Below are 14815 nucleotides of genomic sequence, written 5' to 3'. Positions count from 1 at the left end.
AGTATACAGCCTCTGATATACTGGAGCGAACAAGCTGCACTGGATTTATTAGGACATGACAGGTAATGAGAAGCAGTTGTTTCTCAGACAGTTGGCAAACAGGCAGCAAGGAGGCGCGAGTTCATTCTGCTGTAAATGTAGAAAAGAACTGCCAGCAAGCAGTGGAATAAGTTACTTGTGTTAAATATAAATTCTTCACCACACAGGTACAGGGCAGGGATAATGCAGTGAAAACACTGCAAACACAATGATTTGAGACAGAATACAGACCATAATTTACAACTTCCCCAGAAGTAGGAGAAAACTAAAACTAAAAAAAAACTCCAATTATCCCTGTTTGGAGCTGAAAAAAATGACAAAAGGTAAAAAGGTGTTTTGCGGTGGCATTCAATGAATTTACACAGCTGTAACAACAAATATTCAAAACCGTCTTCCAGACATATACTTGTTGTTTTATTGTTTTTCCTGAAACACTGCTACAGTCACATTTGTCTAAGGCTATGCGCTTTTTTTCCCATCCACACTCAACAGGAGTAATTTGGGGTTCTGTGTCTTGCTCAAAGATACTTTGAGGTGGAGCCAGGCTAACAACTCTCAAACTCAACTGCTGGACTAACATTAACATACTAACCAGCATTATATATATTTTATATAAATGTTACTAAAAACTTTACATAAATTTCGTGCTGCATTACTAAAATAGTCTTGTTCTTCAGGAATTCATGTTCTTTAAATGAAATGCAGCAAGGGAAAAAAGTGATCAACGAGAATTATAATTGCTGCCTGGGGGATTCCTGGATTGAGGCCAGAAAATATACAGCACACAGACACAAACCTAAACTTCAGTGGGACTCTAACCTGGCGTGTCCTTTGTTTTGAGACTGCTCGGCAACAAGGATGCGTTTTCATATTCACCATGGCGCATGAGTGCATGACTTAACTGAAGAGCTCTGCCACGGTGAGAAAGCTCTTGGAGAATGTGTCAAGATTTTAAAACTTTACAAAAGGTAGTGGGAGAACAAAGTAGTTTTATTCTTCCCACAGCCGAGAATAAACGACACAGGCAAAACTGTGGTAAAACCACAGTGGAAGACCACAGTGTGTTTGTGTGTCGTTGTGGCTGGGCTCACCTCTAATCCATTTCTGCCTGTGGGACAGAGGGAATTGCCTATGGCTTTTCTGTACCATGTGGTACCAATCCTACTGAGGAACACATCACCCCCACTTTTGTTTTTGACCCAGTTAAATCCCCACCTCTGTGTTTCACAGCTTGTCCTTATGTTCACTCATCATACCTTTCACATGTATTACACCCAGTAACAAAAAGACATCCATCAATGTCCTTTATTTAATTTACCTTCCCAGCTCCGAGAGAAAACAATTTTTCTTCTCAGTGTGATGTCCGGTTAAGTCCTCAGTGAGCGATAATGTGTTCACAGTGGTACTCCCTTGTGTAAATTTCATGATGTGTGGTCACCTCTTGTCTCTGTCCAGAAATGATCTTTTGTAATGGATGTGAATGGCCTCCTTGATCTTTCTCCCGCCGTCCACTGACTCCTGGAAAACAGAAAATATCATATTCATTTTCAGGGGAAGATGTGCACCAAGAATAGTGATTTTTAAATCAGTGCTTTTAAAATATAAGTGTGTTTCCACAGGTAGAACGTTAAACGTTGCTAAGCAGTTGCCACTGGGGCAACAAGTGGCAATTATAGGACAATAATAAGTGCTAAAAAAGTAATCAAACAGTCTTAAGACAGCACACTGACTCAGCAAGTCAGTATCTACCTAAAGTTTGCTAACATTAACTAACACTGGCCACCATACGCTACTTATCATACCATATAAGGCTGTAGCATGAAACCCCCCTAGTGTATTATATTGCACAAAGGTTCCTTTAACTTATCTTTAATTCAGCTTTACATTCCAGAGGATAAATGTGTAATTTCTTCAAAGGATACAGCCTTGTTTTAATATAACCTGCGACTTTGGTACACATGAAAAACAATTAACATCTAATTATGTGATTCATGTAGCTTACTAATTAGGGGTGTGACGAGATCTCGTCACTGTGAAAAGTTGTCTCACGATATCAGCATGACAGAGTGTGCGGGTGAAATTAGCACCAAAGATGTCTCCGACATTTCTGAGTGGCAACATTTTGATTGCATTTTTATGACTGTTTTTCCAGTCATACATTTCATCATTGAAGATTTCTTAAAAATAGTGGGAGCAAGAATATAAAATGTTAACAATGAAGAGATGTGTCCTTTAACTGTGGCACAAAATACACCTCAGACTAAAGAGTTTAAAGTTTTTCTCATCCAAGGAATGCAAGAGTCCTCCAGGTCCTGAAGAGCCCTCCTTACTTCCTTGTTTCCACGGCCACTGAAAGTACAAGCAATTATAATTACTCAAACTATGGGAGCAAGAAATGTCAAATAAATGAAAAAGAACCAGGAAACTGCAGTATAGGCAGTGCCAATAAACCAGCTCTAAAAAACAATAACAACATACTCAAAATATTTTTTTTCTTTATCTTAATCTCTGTCCTTTTTGTTACAGTGTTCGTTTTGTGGTGTGTTTTTCAGAATCAGAAGTACTTTATTGATCCGTCTAAATCATGTGACAAGTCACTGGAGGTCTGCATTATAAGGTAGAGACTCTGAAGGAGAGAAACGTACACACGTACACACTACTACAGTTCCTTGTGTTCCTTCTAGTGTTACCAGATTCCTGGAAGAGCTGTGAGCTGTGTGTCGTGTTGTTGTATTGGATTGCACTGCATTGTAAGGTGACTCTGATGATGTTTCTGCTGCTCCATATGTGACAGGAGACAAAACAGTAGAACCATATTTCACTCATTTGGAGTCTATTCCCACGGCAGCCTACAACAAAAAGTGAGCTGTTGAAGTAAGGACTTTGTATTAGTTGTTTCTATTTGTCTGGTCGCTCAATGTATCACGACAAACAGACAGTTGGGCTGTTCTCATAAACCAGCAACAATCATGATGAATTTAAGATTAATTTCATCTAAAGTATTATATCATACAAACAATATTAAATGATGCATATAATCCACACTTAAACAATCCTAAAGGGATGTTAAAGAATGTCTGCACACATTGTAGCCTAATGACTTATTAATCGACTTATTATTAATGACTAATTAAATTGGAATGATTTGATGAACACAAGCATATAGCCGATATTCTTCCAATGTTTTATCCATCTGGTCATGTTTATCATGTGTAACTAACCTACCTGCATGTATTCACTTGATAGATGGTCTCCAGTTGTTTCTGCCATTGTTACCATTATGGCTACGTTAATAAAACATTAGTATATAATCTATGTTAACAAACAACTGCAAAAGTAATGTATTGGGGCTTGTGCCTGGTGTTTTTGTCCTCTTAACTTTAAACAGCCAGCCACCACAGAAGTAGGCAGGACTACAGAGAAACGTGGCCACGCAACCTCTGACCCCCGGCGTCACTTTGCGTCATTTTGCCGGGAATGGCGGACCACGTGTGTCTTGCCGGCGTGCTTGTTCCTCCAATGCGCGATTCATTACTTTTCATTCTGAAACGAGTCGGGGCTGGGGCAGGGAGTATACTTGCAAGATGGCGGCGCGGTGGGGAGCAGGCGAAGAGACTTTAACAGCGTGCAATATGGAGTTTTTCCCTATGGATACGCTAGACGAGGTAAGGAACATGTTGAATACTTCATTCCCTAGCATGTACGTCCATTGTTAGTGGTTTTGTGAGTGTTTCTGGAAGCAGGGCAGAGCCGCACACTACCCATGGAAAAGTGACACGTGGATGCAGCCGTAGTATCACACGGGTAAAACTTATTCACAAAGTCCTCATTGCTATGTGGGGATTACGGCTAGATAACTCTTAAGACGTATACGCATTAAACAATACACAATCCTTCATTGTATGTGATGGTGTTTTAGCTGTATGGTAATGCTAGCTGGTGAGTCAGTTAACGTTAGGTCGGTTAGTGAACAACGCAGGTTTCCTCCCTTTATAATATAAAGAGCCGTTTAAACAAGTGAAGTGACAGCGGTGTGTTTTTATAGGTAGTTGGCCTGGCATGTGCATACGTTGTATAGTTAATGTCAGTAACACGCATTTAAGCTACATTAGTAGGTTTATGTGCCAAAGTACTGTGTGCTGTTCATCAACTGATCCATACACACGTGGTAACAGACATTGCAAGATGGTAGTCAGCCAGCTTTATCATCATTGCAGTGTGGATGTAACATTATAACGTTCCTACTTTTTTAGTTTGACAGCGGTTAAGATGCCATACGTTAATTTCGCCGGTTGGTAACGTTAATTTCGCCATTGTGTAGTCTATAGGCTCCATGCCAGCACATTGCAGTAATGTGTCATCAGTAGTGATGCACACAATGATGAAGCTCATTTATATTTAGACAGTGATTTCAGCCGGTACAGTTGCATACACCTGTGTGATTGATTCACTCTGACACTGCAGCAGCATATCAGATTTTCATTCACAAGCCGTGTGTGTGTATATCCACATGTGGTTTAGTCGTGGTGAATCACATGTTGGGTTCCCTCACACATGCGCAGCAGGATCACTCAATTTAAACTCTCACACACACACACATCCTGCCGTAGAGGAAACACACAACTACTTGTGGGTCTTTTTTTTACGTTTGGTGCAAGGTGTTTAAATGTTGCCTGTCAGTAGGTAATAATTAAAATATCGGCTAGGAGCAGAGATCAGGGCCATGCTCGGGTTTGTTGTAGTGCAACACATGGGCTAGGTAGCCACTCTTTGGACGGGGTGAGGCTGGGATCAAACATGTCTGCGCACTGTGTGTGCATGTGTAGTCAGAAACACGTGGTTCGCTGTAAGATACCACTGTGCTGCCTTTCCAGATGAAAGTGCATAATGTTATCAGCTATGTTTCCTCTTGAAAGGTGACCTGTAAGCTGGACATGGTGTAGTTATGCATATGATTGAAATCTGAGATGTTATACAGCAAGTGAGCCTACATCAAATGGTATCTTGCACATTTTAACTTTTTTTTTTTTTTTTTTTTTTTTTTTTTATGGAATTTAAATTCATTTATTAAAATTGTGTTTAAAATGTAAGTTTTTCAGACATGGGGATGTTGTTGGTCATCTTTGGACAGATTATTTGTTTAAGGTATTTAATTTATCAAGTTATATGTTTAGTTATGTATTGATATGTGTGTAAATTGGAGCTCTACATCTACAATATGTACTTGCTCCAATCTTCTTGTATATTTCAGATTATAGGAAAATGCCTCTGCTATTTTGTTTTCTTCATCAAGCTGAAACTAAAAACACATGCCCTCCCTTGCCCTCTGGGGTTTCCTTTTCTGACTCTCATTTTCAAATGCCTGACTTGAGCTTAGGCTCACTCCCACCACCAAATAAACAATCTAGGTTGACCTATTTCACTGTTCAATCCTTACACAGACAAGACTTAATTTATTTAAGTAACATTTTCAGCTTAAATTATTTGGTTGAAAACATGTCCACTCTGCCTAAATAGTGACGCATTGTAAAACACCGCTTTTTGTAACAGAGGTGGTAGAACAACCAGAAGCACTATGTCAAAGGCAGTTGACTAAAGAAAGGAAATGACTCAAAAGCAGTTGAAGTCCAGTTGTAATGGAATGCACCCCAGTGGTCCATACATGATACTACAAGGATGTATGTTTTTGACTGAAGTCTCAGACCCCAATATAGCTTCACATCTAAAAGCATAGAGACCATACAGTTTTAATATAGTAAGGTTGCTACATGACGTCAAATGTCTCAATATTGCTAAATAATGAATTGTAGGGACTGTTTAAAATAAAGAGACAGAAGTGGTTAGTTGTTTTCTTTTTGCATTTTTGAAGTGTATTGGCGATGTAAACGTGTTAGTAGCGGATGTTTGTCTTTATCCACAGTACTGAGGTAATTGAATGTTAGTAGTAGGGCTGGACGATATGGCCAAAAATGTTATCACGATAAAAAGTTTCATATCTTTCGATATCGATAATTATCACAATAAGTATCAAATAGTTTTTTCTTTCAAGTTTAAAAGCTGATTTTTTGCTCCTGAGTGAAAGTTGAAGAAACCTGATGCCAAACAGTGGATCACATCACAAATCTGAGATGGAACATTCAAAATATTTATGATAAAATCTTCGTCAACAAATATCTTTAAGTAAAAGCTTTTTCAGTCCTTTTTCCTCTACAGAATAAACATCTTTAATAAGAAAAATTAAGTCCTAATTCGTGTATGATTCAAGTGAACAAAATCAAACATTTATTGAATATTTATTGAACATTGTTATATTGTTATTAAGAAAAATTATATTGCGATAATTTTTTTTATTGTCCAGCCCTAGTTAGTAACCACAATTATGTACGTGTTCAGGGCCGCTTGCAGATGCCTGAATCATGTTTCCAGTTTTGTGAGATGTTTTTTGCCAAAGAAATCTAAAGTGCATTTTTCCCTCTCTAGGCTGCTGTGCTGAGCTCTGGAGAAACTATGGAGGCACTTCAAAGCTGCTTGGACCCCTCCATCCTCTCTATCTTTGAGGACACGCCAACAATAGAGGCAAGACTAATTTCACATGGCTGAGTGTTAGAGCAACCCAAAAGAGCTCTATGATATGCAAACATTATACACTTGTTTGTTTATACTGTGCATGCTTTGACCTCATTTCCATGTGTTTTATTTAGACTAAAGGACTAGATGAAGAGAGCGAAGCCACGCTGCTAACGGCTCTGACGGAGATCCTTGACAATGTGGATGATGATAACCTGTCCCCGTTTGACACACTGCCCGACTCAGACCTGCTGTCAGGTCAGAAGGGCCGGGAAAACTCCCCGGTTAGTGCCCAGCTGTCATACATAAATCTCAAAGTGGCTCACAGATTCCTGCTTTTGACATCCCCCATTCTTTGAGCTTTGGGCAGAGAGAGTGAAATGTGGTGGAGGGAAAGCCTGCTGACCTCTGCGGTTCTAAACTTACTCCTTACCCATTATGATAAAATCTACAAATGTAAGAAAGTGATGTCATTATGCTTTTCTTTCACTTTCTAGCTCAGGAGATTGCTGTGTTTGTCCCGTTCCCCTCCAGAGAAAGACACCCTTGGTAGCGCAAGACCCTTATCAACTGGAAAGGTAGCTTTTTTCCACTCATAGGCAATGTATATAAACTGGTACAGCAGACGGATCTCAGAATTTATCTGGATATGTGTCTCCCTGTCTGTACCCAGACTCTCCCCAGGATACTGGCAGACTCTCTCCAGAGGAGTGATGGGGAGGAAGAGGAAGATGGCTCCCTCACTCTGAGTCCAGTGAGCCACGATTCATCTCCGGACAATGACCTGCTAGACTGGGAAGGTCTGACCCTCCCGCTTCCTGTCACATTTGAGCAGGAGGGTGAATATGGTGTTTCAGTTAGCCTGGGAGATCTGGTCCGGCATATGCACCCCTACTGTATGGCCATTTGTATGGAGAATGACGAAGGGGAACAGATGTTGCCCGAAGGAGGCATCTTATTTGAGGTTGTGGACCAGGGGGAAAATGGAGAACCCATCCTGGCCATCCCAGACATGGATCTCCCAGTCTCTGTACCACTTACAGAGCAGTCTTCAGAAAATGATCAGGACGTTTCACAAGAAGTGGCCTCCGACAGTTCGGAGCATATAGTCATCGTTGATGATGATGATGACATAACAGCCAGTGAGGCTCCAGTCAAAGTTGCCCCTGTGACACCAGACCTATGTTCAGATGTGAAAGATGAGATGGTCATTAAGAGACAGAAAGAAGAGATTAAAGAGAAAAGCCCCTCGCGGAGGAAAAAGAAAAAGAAATGCAAGAAACAGTCCCAACACAAACCTGTGGAGGGAAGGGTCCTTCGGAGTGGCACAGTAGGAAATACAGCACAGGAATCTCCCAAAAAGCTTGAAAAAAGGTCTGTCAAAGGAGAGAAAAAACACAAGTATATACAAGTCCCAAAGGGTCCTCTTGCCTCTTCCTCTGTAAAACCTAAGAAATTTAATCCATGCCAAACTCAAATCACCACTACAACACTATTGCCTGAAATGAATGCACGAGTTGCCATGTCTGTCTCACCTAGACAGAAAACGGCTCCATTAAATGCTAGCCCTGAGATGAGTCAGCCTAGCTGTTCACCCACAGCAGTGATCTCCCAACAGCCTGATGAAACGCCTAAACAGCAGGCCCCCGAGAAGCTGGAAGACTCATCAGCAGCTCCCTCTGCTGTCCTGCCTCCTGTGTCTTTAGAGAGCCCTGCAACTGCTCCTAGCCCCGTACTACCCCAGATAACACCACCTGTTAGTGAGGCCCTCCTTCCTGAGGCCCCTGCAGCCTCAGAGCCAAAGCCCAAATCACTCAGTCTAGCAGAGTACCGGCGGCTCCGACAGCAGAAAAAGCCGGCTCCGGTGGAAAATCAAGATGACAACAGCACTAAGTGGCCCAGCCTTCCAGAGCTTCCTAAAGAGCTTCCCCCTATTCCCTGCCTGCCCGACCCCACCCCCAGGGATCCTCGACGCCCCGACCCCCAGGCAGCGAAGAAGGACGAGGAGGTCAAACCTGCCTGGCAGCCAAGGGGACCATGTGCACCACCCACCCCCGAGGCACTTTTGGTTCCACCGACCTACATGGTTGCCTCATCAAGCAAGGTTTCAACTGCTACTCCTGTTCCTAAACCCGAAAGCAAGCAAACACCTGAACCTTCCAAACCTTCTCTACCCCAAAAGCCTTTAACTCCTGCCCCTAATGCTGTAAAGAATTTACCCACACACCAACGCACCACTGTTCAACCTGCAATGCCTTGTGTGCCTCAGAGCTCTGGGTCTCCAACTTCTTTAAAACCTGCCACTCAGTTCATGTCGCCAACAGCTGGGAATTGTTCTTCTGCACTTTCAGTAGGAAAGGGTGGAGTCGATGAAAGCCCCCAATCTCAGCCTGTATCTCCTAAGTGCTTAGAGCTCACTAAAACCTGTCCTAAAACCACTAAAGAGGCGATCAAACCCACCACTGCTACTGTGTCTGCTCCCATTGCCCCCCAGAAGATCACTGTTGTTTCCCAGAAGGTGCCTCAGGTCACTGCTCCTACCTCATTAAATAACCCCATCACATCAAATGGCATGTCCTCCAGACCCACAGCCAATGGTGCCCAGCTGAGTTCTTCTCCGGGGACCCATCCCTCAGGCTCCCAGAGTATAAAAACAGAACCTGGTGTGCTTGAAACTAAAGAGAAACCCACTACAGCAGTGAAACCCCAAAGGGCAAAGAACCCCACGCAGGAGCTGATTGAGGCCTTCACCAGTGAGATAGGTGAGCTTTGTTGTTATGATTGGTAAAATGTTAATTTGTTCATGAAAGGCTGACAGTATTGATTATTCTATTTCTGTACCCCCCCTTTTTTTTTTTTTTTTTTTTTTTTTTAAATTGAAAGCATTTTTTCTTGTGAACAAATACACATTTAAGCAATTGATTAATTAACATACAAGCAATTGGTATTTATCTAGAACCCCTTGTCAGAAAATTGCCTTGTCATTGTCTCATCTCTGCTGCACTGGTACTTTAGCCTGCCCTTGGTCTGCTCCAGTGCTTGGCTGATGTGCAGGAACCCAGTATCAGAAATTATTTAGGAAAGACTGTCTGCTGTTAGTGCAGTAAAATAATATGCAATGTCACTGTAAAAATCGAAACACTTGCTCTCCTCTGTAAAACTTAATGTATAATCATCTTACACCTGTCTCACGCCATAAATTGACCCTACATCCTGTTTCTCTTGTTTGACTGTTCTTGCTTTATTTCAATGTAACTCTTAACAGTATAACATTTGTGTATAAGAGCATGTATGCTCAGCCATCATGTGGTGTATAAATACTAGTTAATTAAAAACAATTCTGCTGAGTTTTGTGTTATAATCCAATACATCTTTTTTTTGTAGGGATTGAAGCTGCTGATCTGACCAGCTTGCTGGAGCAGTTTGAGGAAACCCAAGGTAATCAATAATGGCAGATTTTTACTGTATCCATTCTGTCTGAAAGAAGTGCTCTGTCCATTCCATGTCTGACAATGTTACCCACTCCAGTGTTAGTGTTTTATTTGTCAGACTTACTTTCTGGCATAAGGGTGGTCGTACTGGCCAGTAGCTCAGTGGGTCACATAGTTTAGTACCAAGCTAAATGTAGTCAGAGTATCAGTTTTCCGGGTTTCGTAATGGCAGGAAGTGGAATTCAACACTGCAGCACTATCTTGGTTATCAGTAGTGGTTTAGTGGGTAGAAGGACTTTAACTAAAAGACTTGAAGTGCATACTTAAAGAGCTTTATTTATCACAAATCAACAAAAACACTGCTGTTGTGCACATGCTTTGAAGTTGGTCTGCAGTGAATTTAGATGACCCTTCCTTTATATTTTTGACAAGGTGAATACATCACAAAAGTGACCAGTGGAACAAAGATGTTATCAGATGGTTCATATGACCTTAAAGGTTATCTGAGCCTCCTGATCAAAATGGCAGGGCTTATTTTTTTTATCTACTGAAACATTCCCCTTTAAGAGATGGGTGCTGTGGGGGCAGAGAAACTGCTTTGTGCTTGTGTCTGCTCCGCTGCTGGAATTCTGCCCTGTCCGCAAATCCATTTAACTCTCGCCCTGCTGTCTTTGTTTGGGCGGATGTACAAGCCCCAACCCTGACCAGCGGCTGGACTCTGTATGTGCCGTTACTCACATCAGTGGACTTGTTATTGACCTGTTGTTGAACCATCATATTAAGTACTACGGTTATTATAGCTAGTCACCATTTGGAGAATTCCCATGGAAAATGCAGTGTGTACTGATATTACGAGTGCAAAACACACTACATTTATATCTGACTTGCTGCAGGTTGTGAAGTTCATCCTGTCATTCAAGCAGAATTTCGAAATTTGTTTTTGGGGCTGTGTCTTTCTCTGTTAATTTTGTTCTTCCCTGTGCTGATGCACTTATTTCCTTGTTCCTTCTCTCTTCAGCCAAAGAGGAGCAATGTGTGCCGGAGGTCTCTGGTAGAGCAGCAGCTGTAGGAAACTCTAGGTGAGTTACCCTACAGCCCTGAAGCTGCTCTGTGTGAGTGATGGAGTCATGGTTTCTCTGAAGATCCCCGGGAGAGTGAAACCTGTTTTGTGTGTGGATGTGATGCAAACCTTTTGCCAAGACCTACCGCAGACCGTGCTTCGTCTGGCCACAGTGATGGCCATCTCAGATCTGAATTTGTGCAACCTGGTCTAATGGTTTTGTTTTTTCTGTCTGGACTTGGCTGAGTTCTAATCCAAAGACAAACTGTGATGGCAGCTACACTATTTACCAGCGATATAATAACTGGCTCTTGTGTTCCCTTTGCAGTGTTGGGTTGGCTCCAGAGATAACAGTTGTGGAGCGTGTGAGAGCTAATGACCTAGCAAGTACTGCAGGTAATTCAGCATTTTGACTTTGGCTTCAAGATGAGTCCATTAAGTTAAATCATTTAAAATAACAAAGAAAGGTTACTTTTTTCCTTTTTATAAAGGTGCAAAGAAGTTTTCCATTATAATCTGTCCTTGTATGGCTTCTCTGCTCTAAATGTTTAGAGCATTAAAACTGCAGAGGCATGAGAAATGGTTACTAAAATACTACTACATGATCAGAGATTGGCTACCTTGCAACACAGATGGCCGACTGCTCTTGAATGTTAACTGTAATGTGATGCACTTCGTTTCTCTCTGATCAGCTCTGACTCCACCAGCCACTCCTCCCCACCAGATGTGGAAACCCCTGGCCGCTGTGGCCCTGCTGGGGAAGAGCAAGGCTGCTGAGGCCTCCAAGTCGAGTCCCTCCAAAGTTATCCAGATAGAAGCTCGGCCTCTGCCCTCAGTCAGGTCCCGCAGCAAACCTGCTGCTGCTGCCACTGTAGCCCCCGACGTGGCATGCATGGACCATGACTACTGCCTCCCCAACAAAGACACTTCTACAGGAGAGCAAGGCAAACGCTGGAATGTCAAACAGCAGTCTTCTATCACTATTAAACCCATTAAGCAACCCGGTGCAACCACTACACACACACCTCCATCGGCCCCGGTATCGCCTGCCCAGTCAACGACAAGTGCTGCAGTTATAACCAAGACACAAGAGTTTCCACTGATAGAGCCCCTGGATCACAGGACTGATGGGATGCAGGGAAGCTCTGTTCTGGAGACTCCTGATGCTTCGCCTGCTCGGCAGGAGATTGATGGAACTGTCAAAGAAGGAAGCCCCAGGAGAGGGCCCCTCAAGAGGTCCTACCGTCGACGTGCCGCTTCTCGCACACCCAGCCCCAGACCTCGTTCCAAAGAACGGACTGGAGGCCGGTCTAGAAAAAGAAGATCCCATCGTTCTCCCTGCCCTACGTCCAGCGGGTCAGAGTCAGACTCCCATTCCTCTAGGTATCGGTTTAGATCACGCTCTCCATCTAAAAAAAGGTTAGGCCCTCAGTTGACATATCTTCAATTCGTGCAGCATTTTCATGACCATTTCTTGGGGTTTTCATTTCACTTGTTCATCACTAGTATTTCTTCCCTTATCCTCACTAGGTATCGGCCCTGTCACTCTGGGAGTAGTTCCAGCTCCTCATCCCGTTCCTCCTCTCGGTCCTCTACCTCTGTGTCCCACTCTCCTCCCAGGAGGAGAAAGTACTCTTATTCCTCCTCTTGTTCTGGCTCTTGGAGCCGCTCCAGGTCACGGTCTCGATCCCCTCAAAGACGAGCACAGTGGAGTAGAAGCAGTAGATTGTACAGGTACAGTATATGTCTCATGCTCATGTAGACACTAGTCATTACATGAATGTTATAGCTGTTACAGTTGTGCATAACAAATACTTGGACAAAGAAAATACTAAATGCTTCATCTTGTCGTCTTCAGCCCTTCAGGTAGACCTGGCTATGGTCACGGTACAAAGGCAAATGTGGAAGAAGTCAAGAGATGCAAGGAGAAAGCCATTGTAAGTTAATTTTACGGAATACATAAGTATCAAAGTAAAATATTGTATCTATGAATCATCTGATCGACTACTTTCTTCTCTCAGGAGGAGCGCCGGGTTGTTTACATTGGTCGAATTCGAGCAACAATGACCCAAAAAGAACTGAAAGAGCGCTTCTCTGTGTTTGGTGAAATTGAAGATTGCACCCTGCACTTTAGAGACCATGGGTAAGTACATACAACAGCAAGTATTATACATGCATGTTTCTCTTTGTTTGCTTTTGTGATAAGGGATTACTTTCCTGTTGAAATTTTAATAAGACTGTAATATGAGCAAACGGCACTGTCTTTGAACCTTGTTGGTCTTGCCTGTGACCCCTTAGGCCAAGCTACAGTGCTAAAGCAAATTCAGACTTGTTCATAACTGGGGCCTCCTAGCAACACCCCTAGGTGGCTCTTTTAAAAACAAGTCACAGCTCAAAACTATGTAAAAGACCTGTTATGACCTTCACTAGACTGAAAATGAATACAGGCTAATGTTTTGGTTATCTGTCACAGGGACAACTATGGGTTTGTGACTTATTACGACAACAAGGATGCTTTTACAGCCATAGAGAATGGAGGCAAGCTGCGCAAGCCTGATGAGCTGCCATTCGATCTCTGTTTTGGTGGAAGGAGACAGTTCTGCAAGTCCAGCTATTCTGACCTGGGTACGCATAAATTGACAGACACAACAAACGTTCCTGTAGCTCTCGCTGTTGATTTATCCAAATGGTATTGATGTGGTTTGCAGAAGATTGGCAATAATGTGCGGTTTACAAATTGTCTTTTTCAACATGCAATTATCACAAAGTATACATTAAGATATAGGATGTTGAACACTTACGCTACTCCTTTTGATTTCACAAAAAAATTAGGTTAGGATTTGCAGGGGTTATTTGGACTCGTGACTTAACTTGTAAAAATCCTGGCTCCAGCTGTTCTTTCAAGAGTCGCATCACTCTTTTGAAATTGTCCAACCCAAATGCAGTGTTGTGCTGTCCTTGTCCGTTTTTATTTTAACGCAGTGTTGACTTCGTCTGTCTTTTCTTTTCAGATTCGAGTAGAGAGTACGATCCATTGCCTGCAAAAGGCAAGTTTCATGCACTAGACTTTGACACTTTACTGAAGCAGGCCCAGCAGAATCTGAAGAGGTAACACGAGGCCTGAAGCGGGAAGCAGCTGATACTTACCTCAGAGCCAACGGTTGGCTCCTCACCTGCAACACTGTCTTTATATTTAAGTTGTTGCATTAGTTTTGCATTTATTTTGTTTGTTTTATTTTGTTTCTGCAAGCTAACACCTTCTATTGAAGTGAAGATTTGTAATGAAAGTAGGAAAAGAAAAAAAATGGAATAAGTGAAATTGAATTTTTTTAAAGTTTATTTAAATACAAAAGTCAAATTTAAATTGTATGGAGAGAATCATTTTTAAAATGGGGGAAGGTAAGTGGAATAAAACTCCCTAATTATTGGGAGAGGCTGTGATACATTTGAATGTACTACAAACCTAAATAAAAAAGGAACCTTAACTGCATTGTTTTGTTTTTCATTCCATCTCAACTGTGCATGGCTTTTTTCATTTTTTAGTTACATCTGTAAAAATAAAGGGAAGTAATTTATCAGAGGTAATAGGCCTTCTTCACATAAGACAAGAAAAACTTAGGTGTAAATATAAGTAATGGCTCGATTGAGGTGAAACTCATCTTGTTAATGATTGCTGAGATTAAGGGTCCCTATAAACCATGGACCATGGCCAGGGAAC

General features: G+C 42.1%; 1 protein-coding gene and 1 non-coding gene across 2 annotated transcripts; both read left to right on the top strand.

Moving 5' to 3' along the window:
• The first annotated feature begins 3513 nt into the window (after window positions 1–3513).
• Window positions 3514–14587, top strand: pprc1 (PPARG related coactivator 1). Its single transcript, XM_046070857.1, has 14 exons — window positions 3514–3704; window positions 6520–6615; window positions 6741–6890; window positions 7104–7184; window positions 7280–9368; window positions 9991–10044; window positions 11056–11116; window positions 11426–11493; window positions 11790–12516; window positions 12628–12831; window positions 12956–13034; window positions 13119–13240; window positions 13571–13722; window positions 14109–14587. Exons 1-14 carry the CDS (start codon window positions 3624–3626, stop codon window positions 14207–14209), a joined length of 4065 nt encoding a protein of 1354 aa, XP_045926813.1. The 5' UTR covers window positions 3514–3623; the 3' UTR covers window positions 14210–14587.
• LOC123984576 lies at window positions 13351–13490 on the top strand. The gene has a single exon (XR_006828458.1). It is a non-coding gene; the product is annotated as a small nucleolar RNA SNORA50 (small nucleolar RNA).
• Window positions 14588–14815: the final 228 nt, after the last annotated feature.

The sequence above is a fragment of the Micropterus dolomieu genome, linkage group LG15 (genome assembly GCF_021292245.1).
Source record: "Micropterus dolomieu isolate WLL.071019.BEF.003 ecotype Adirondacks linkage group LG15, ASM2129224v1, whole genome shotgun sequence".
Classification (NCBI taxonomy): domain Eukaryota; kingdom Metazoa; phylum Chordata; class Actinopteri; order Centrarchiformes; family Centrarchidae; genus Micropterus; species Micropterus dolomieu.
This window is presented reverse-complemented; position numbering and strand designations above follow the sequence as displayed.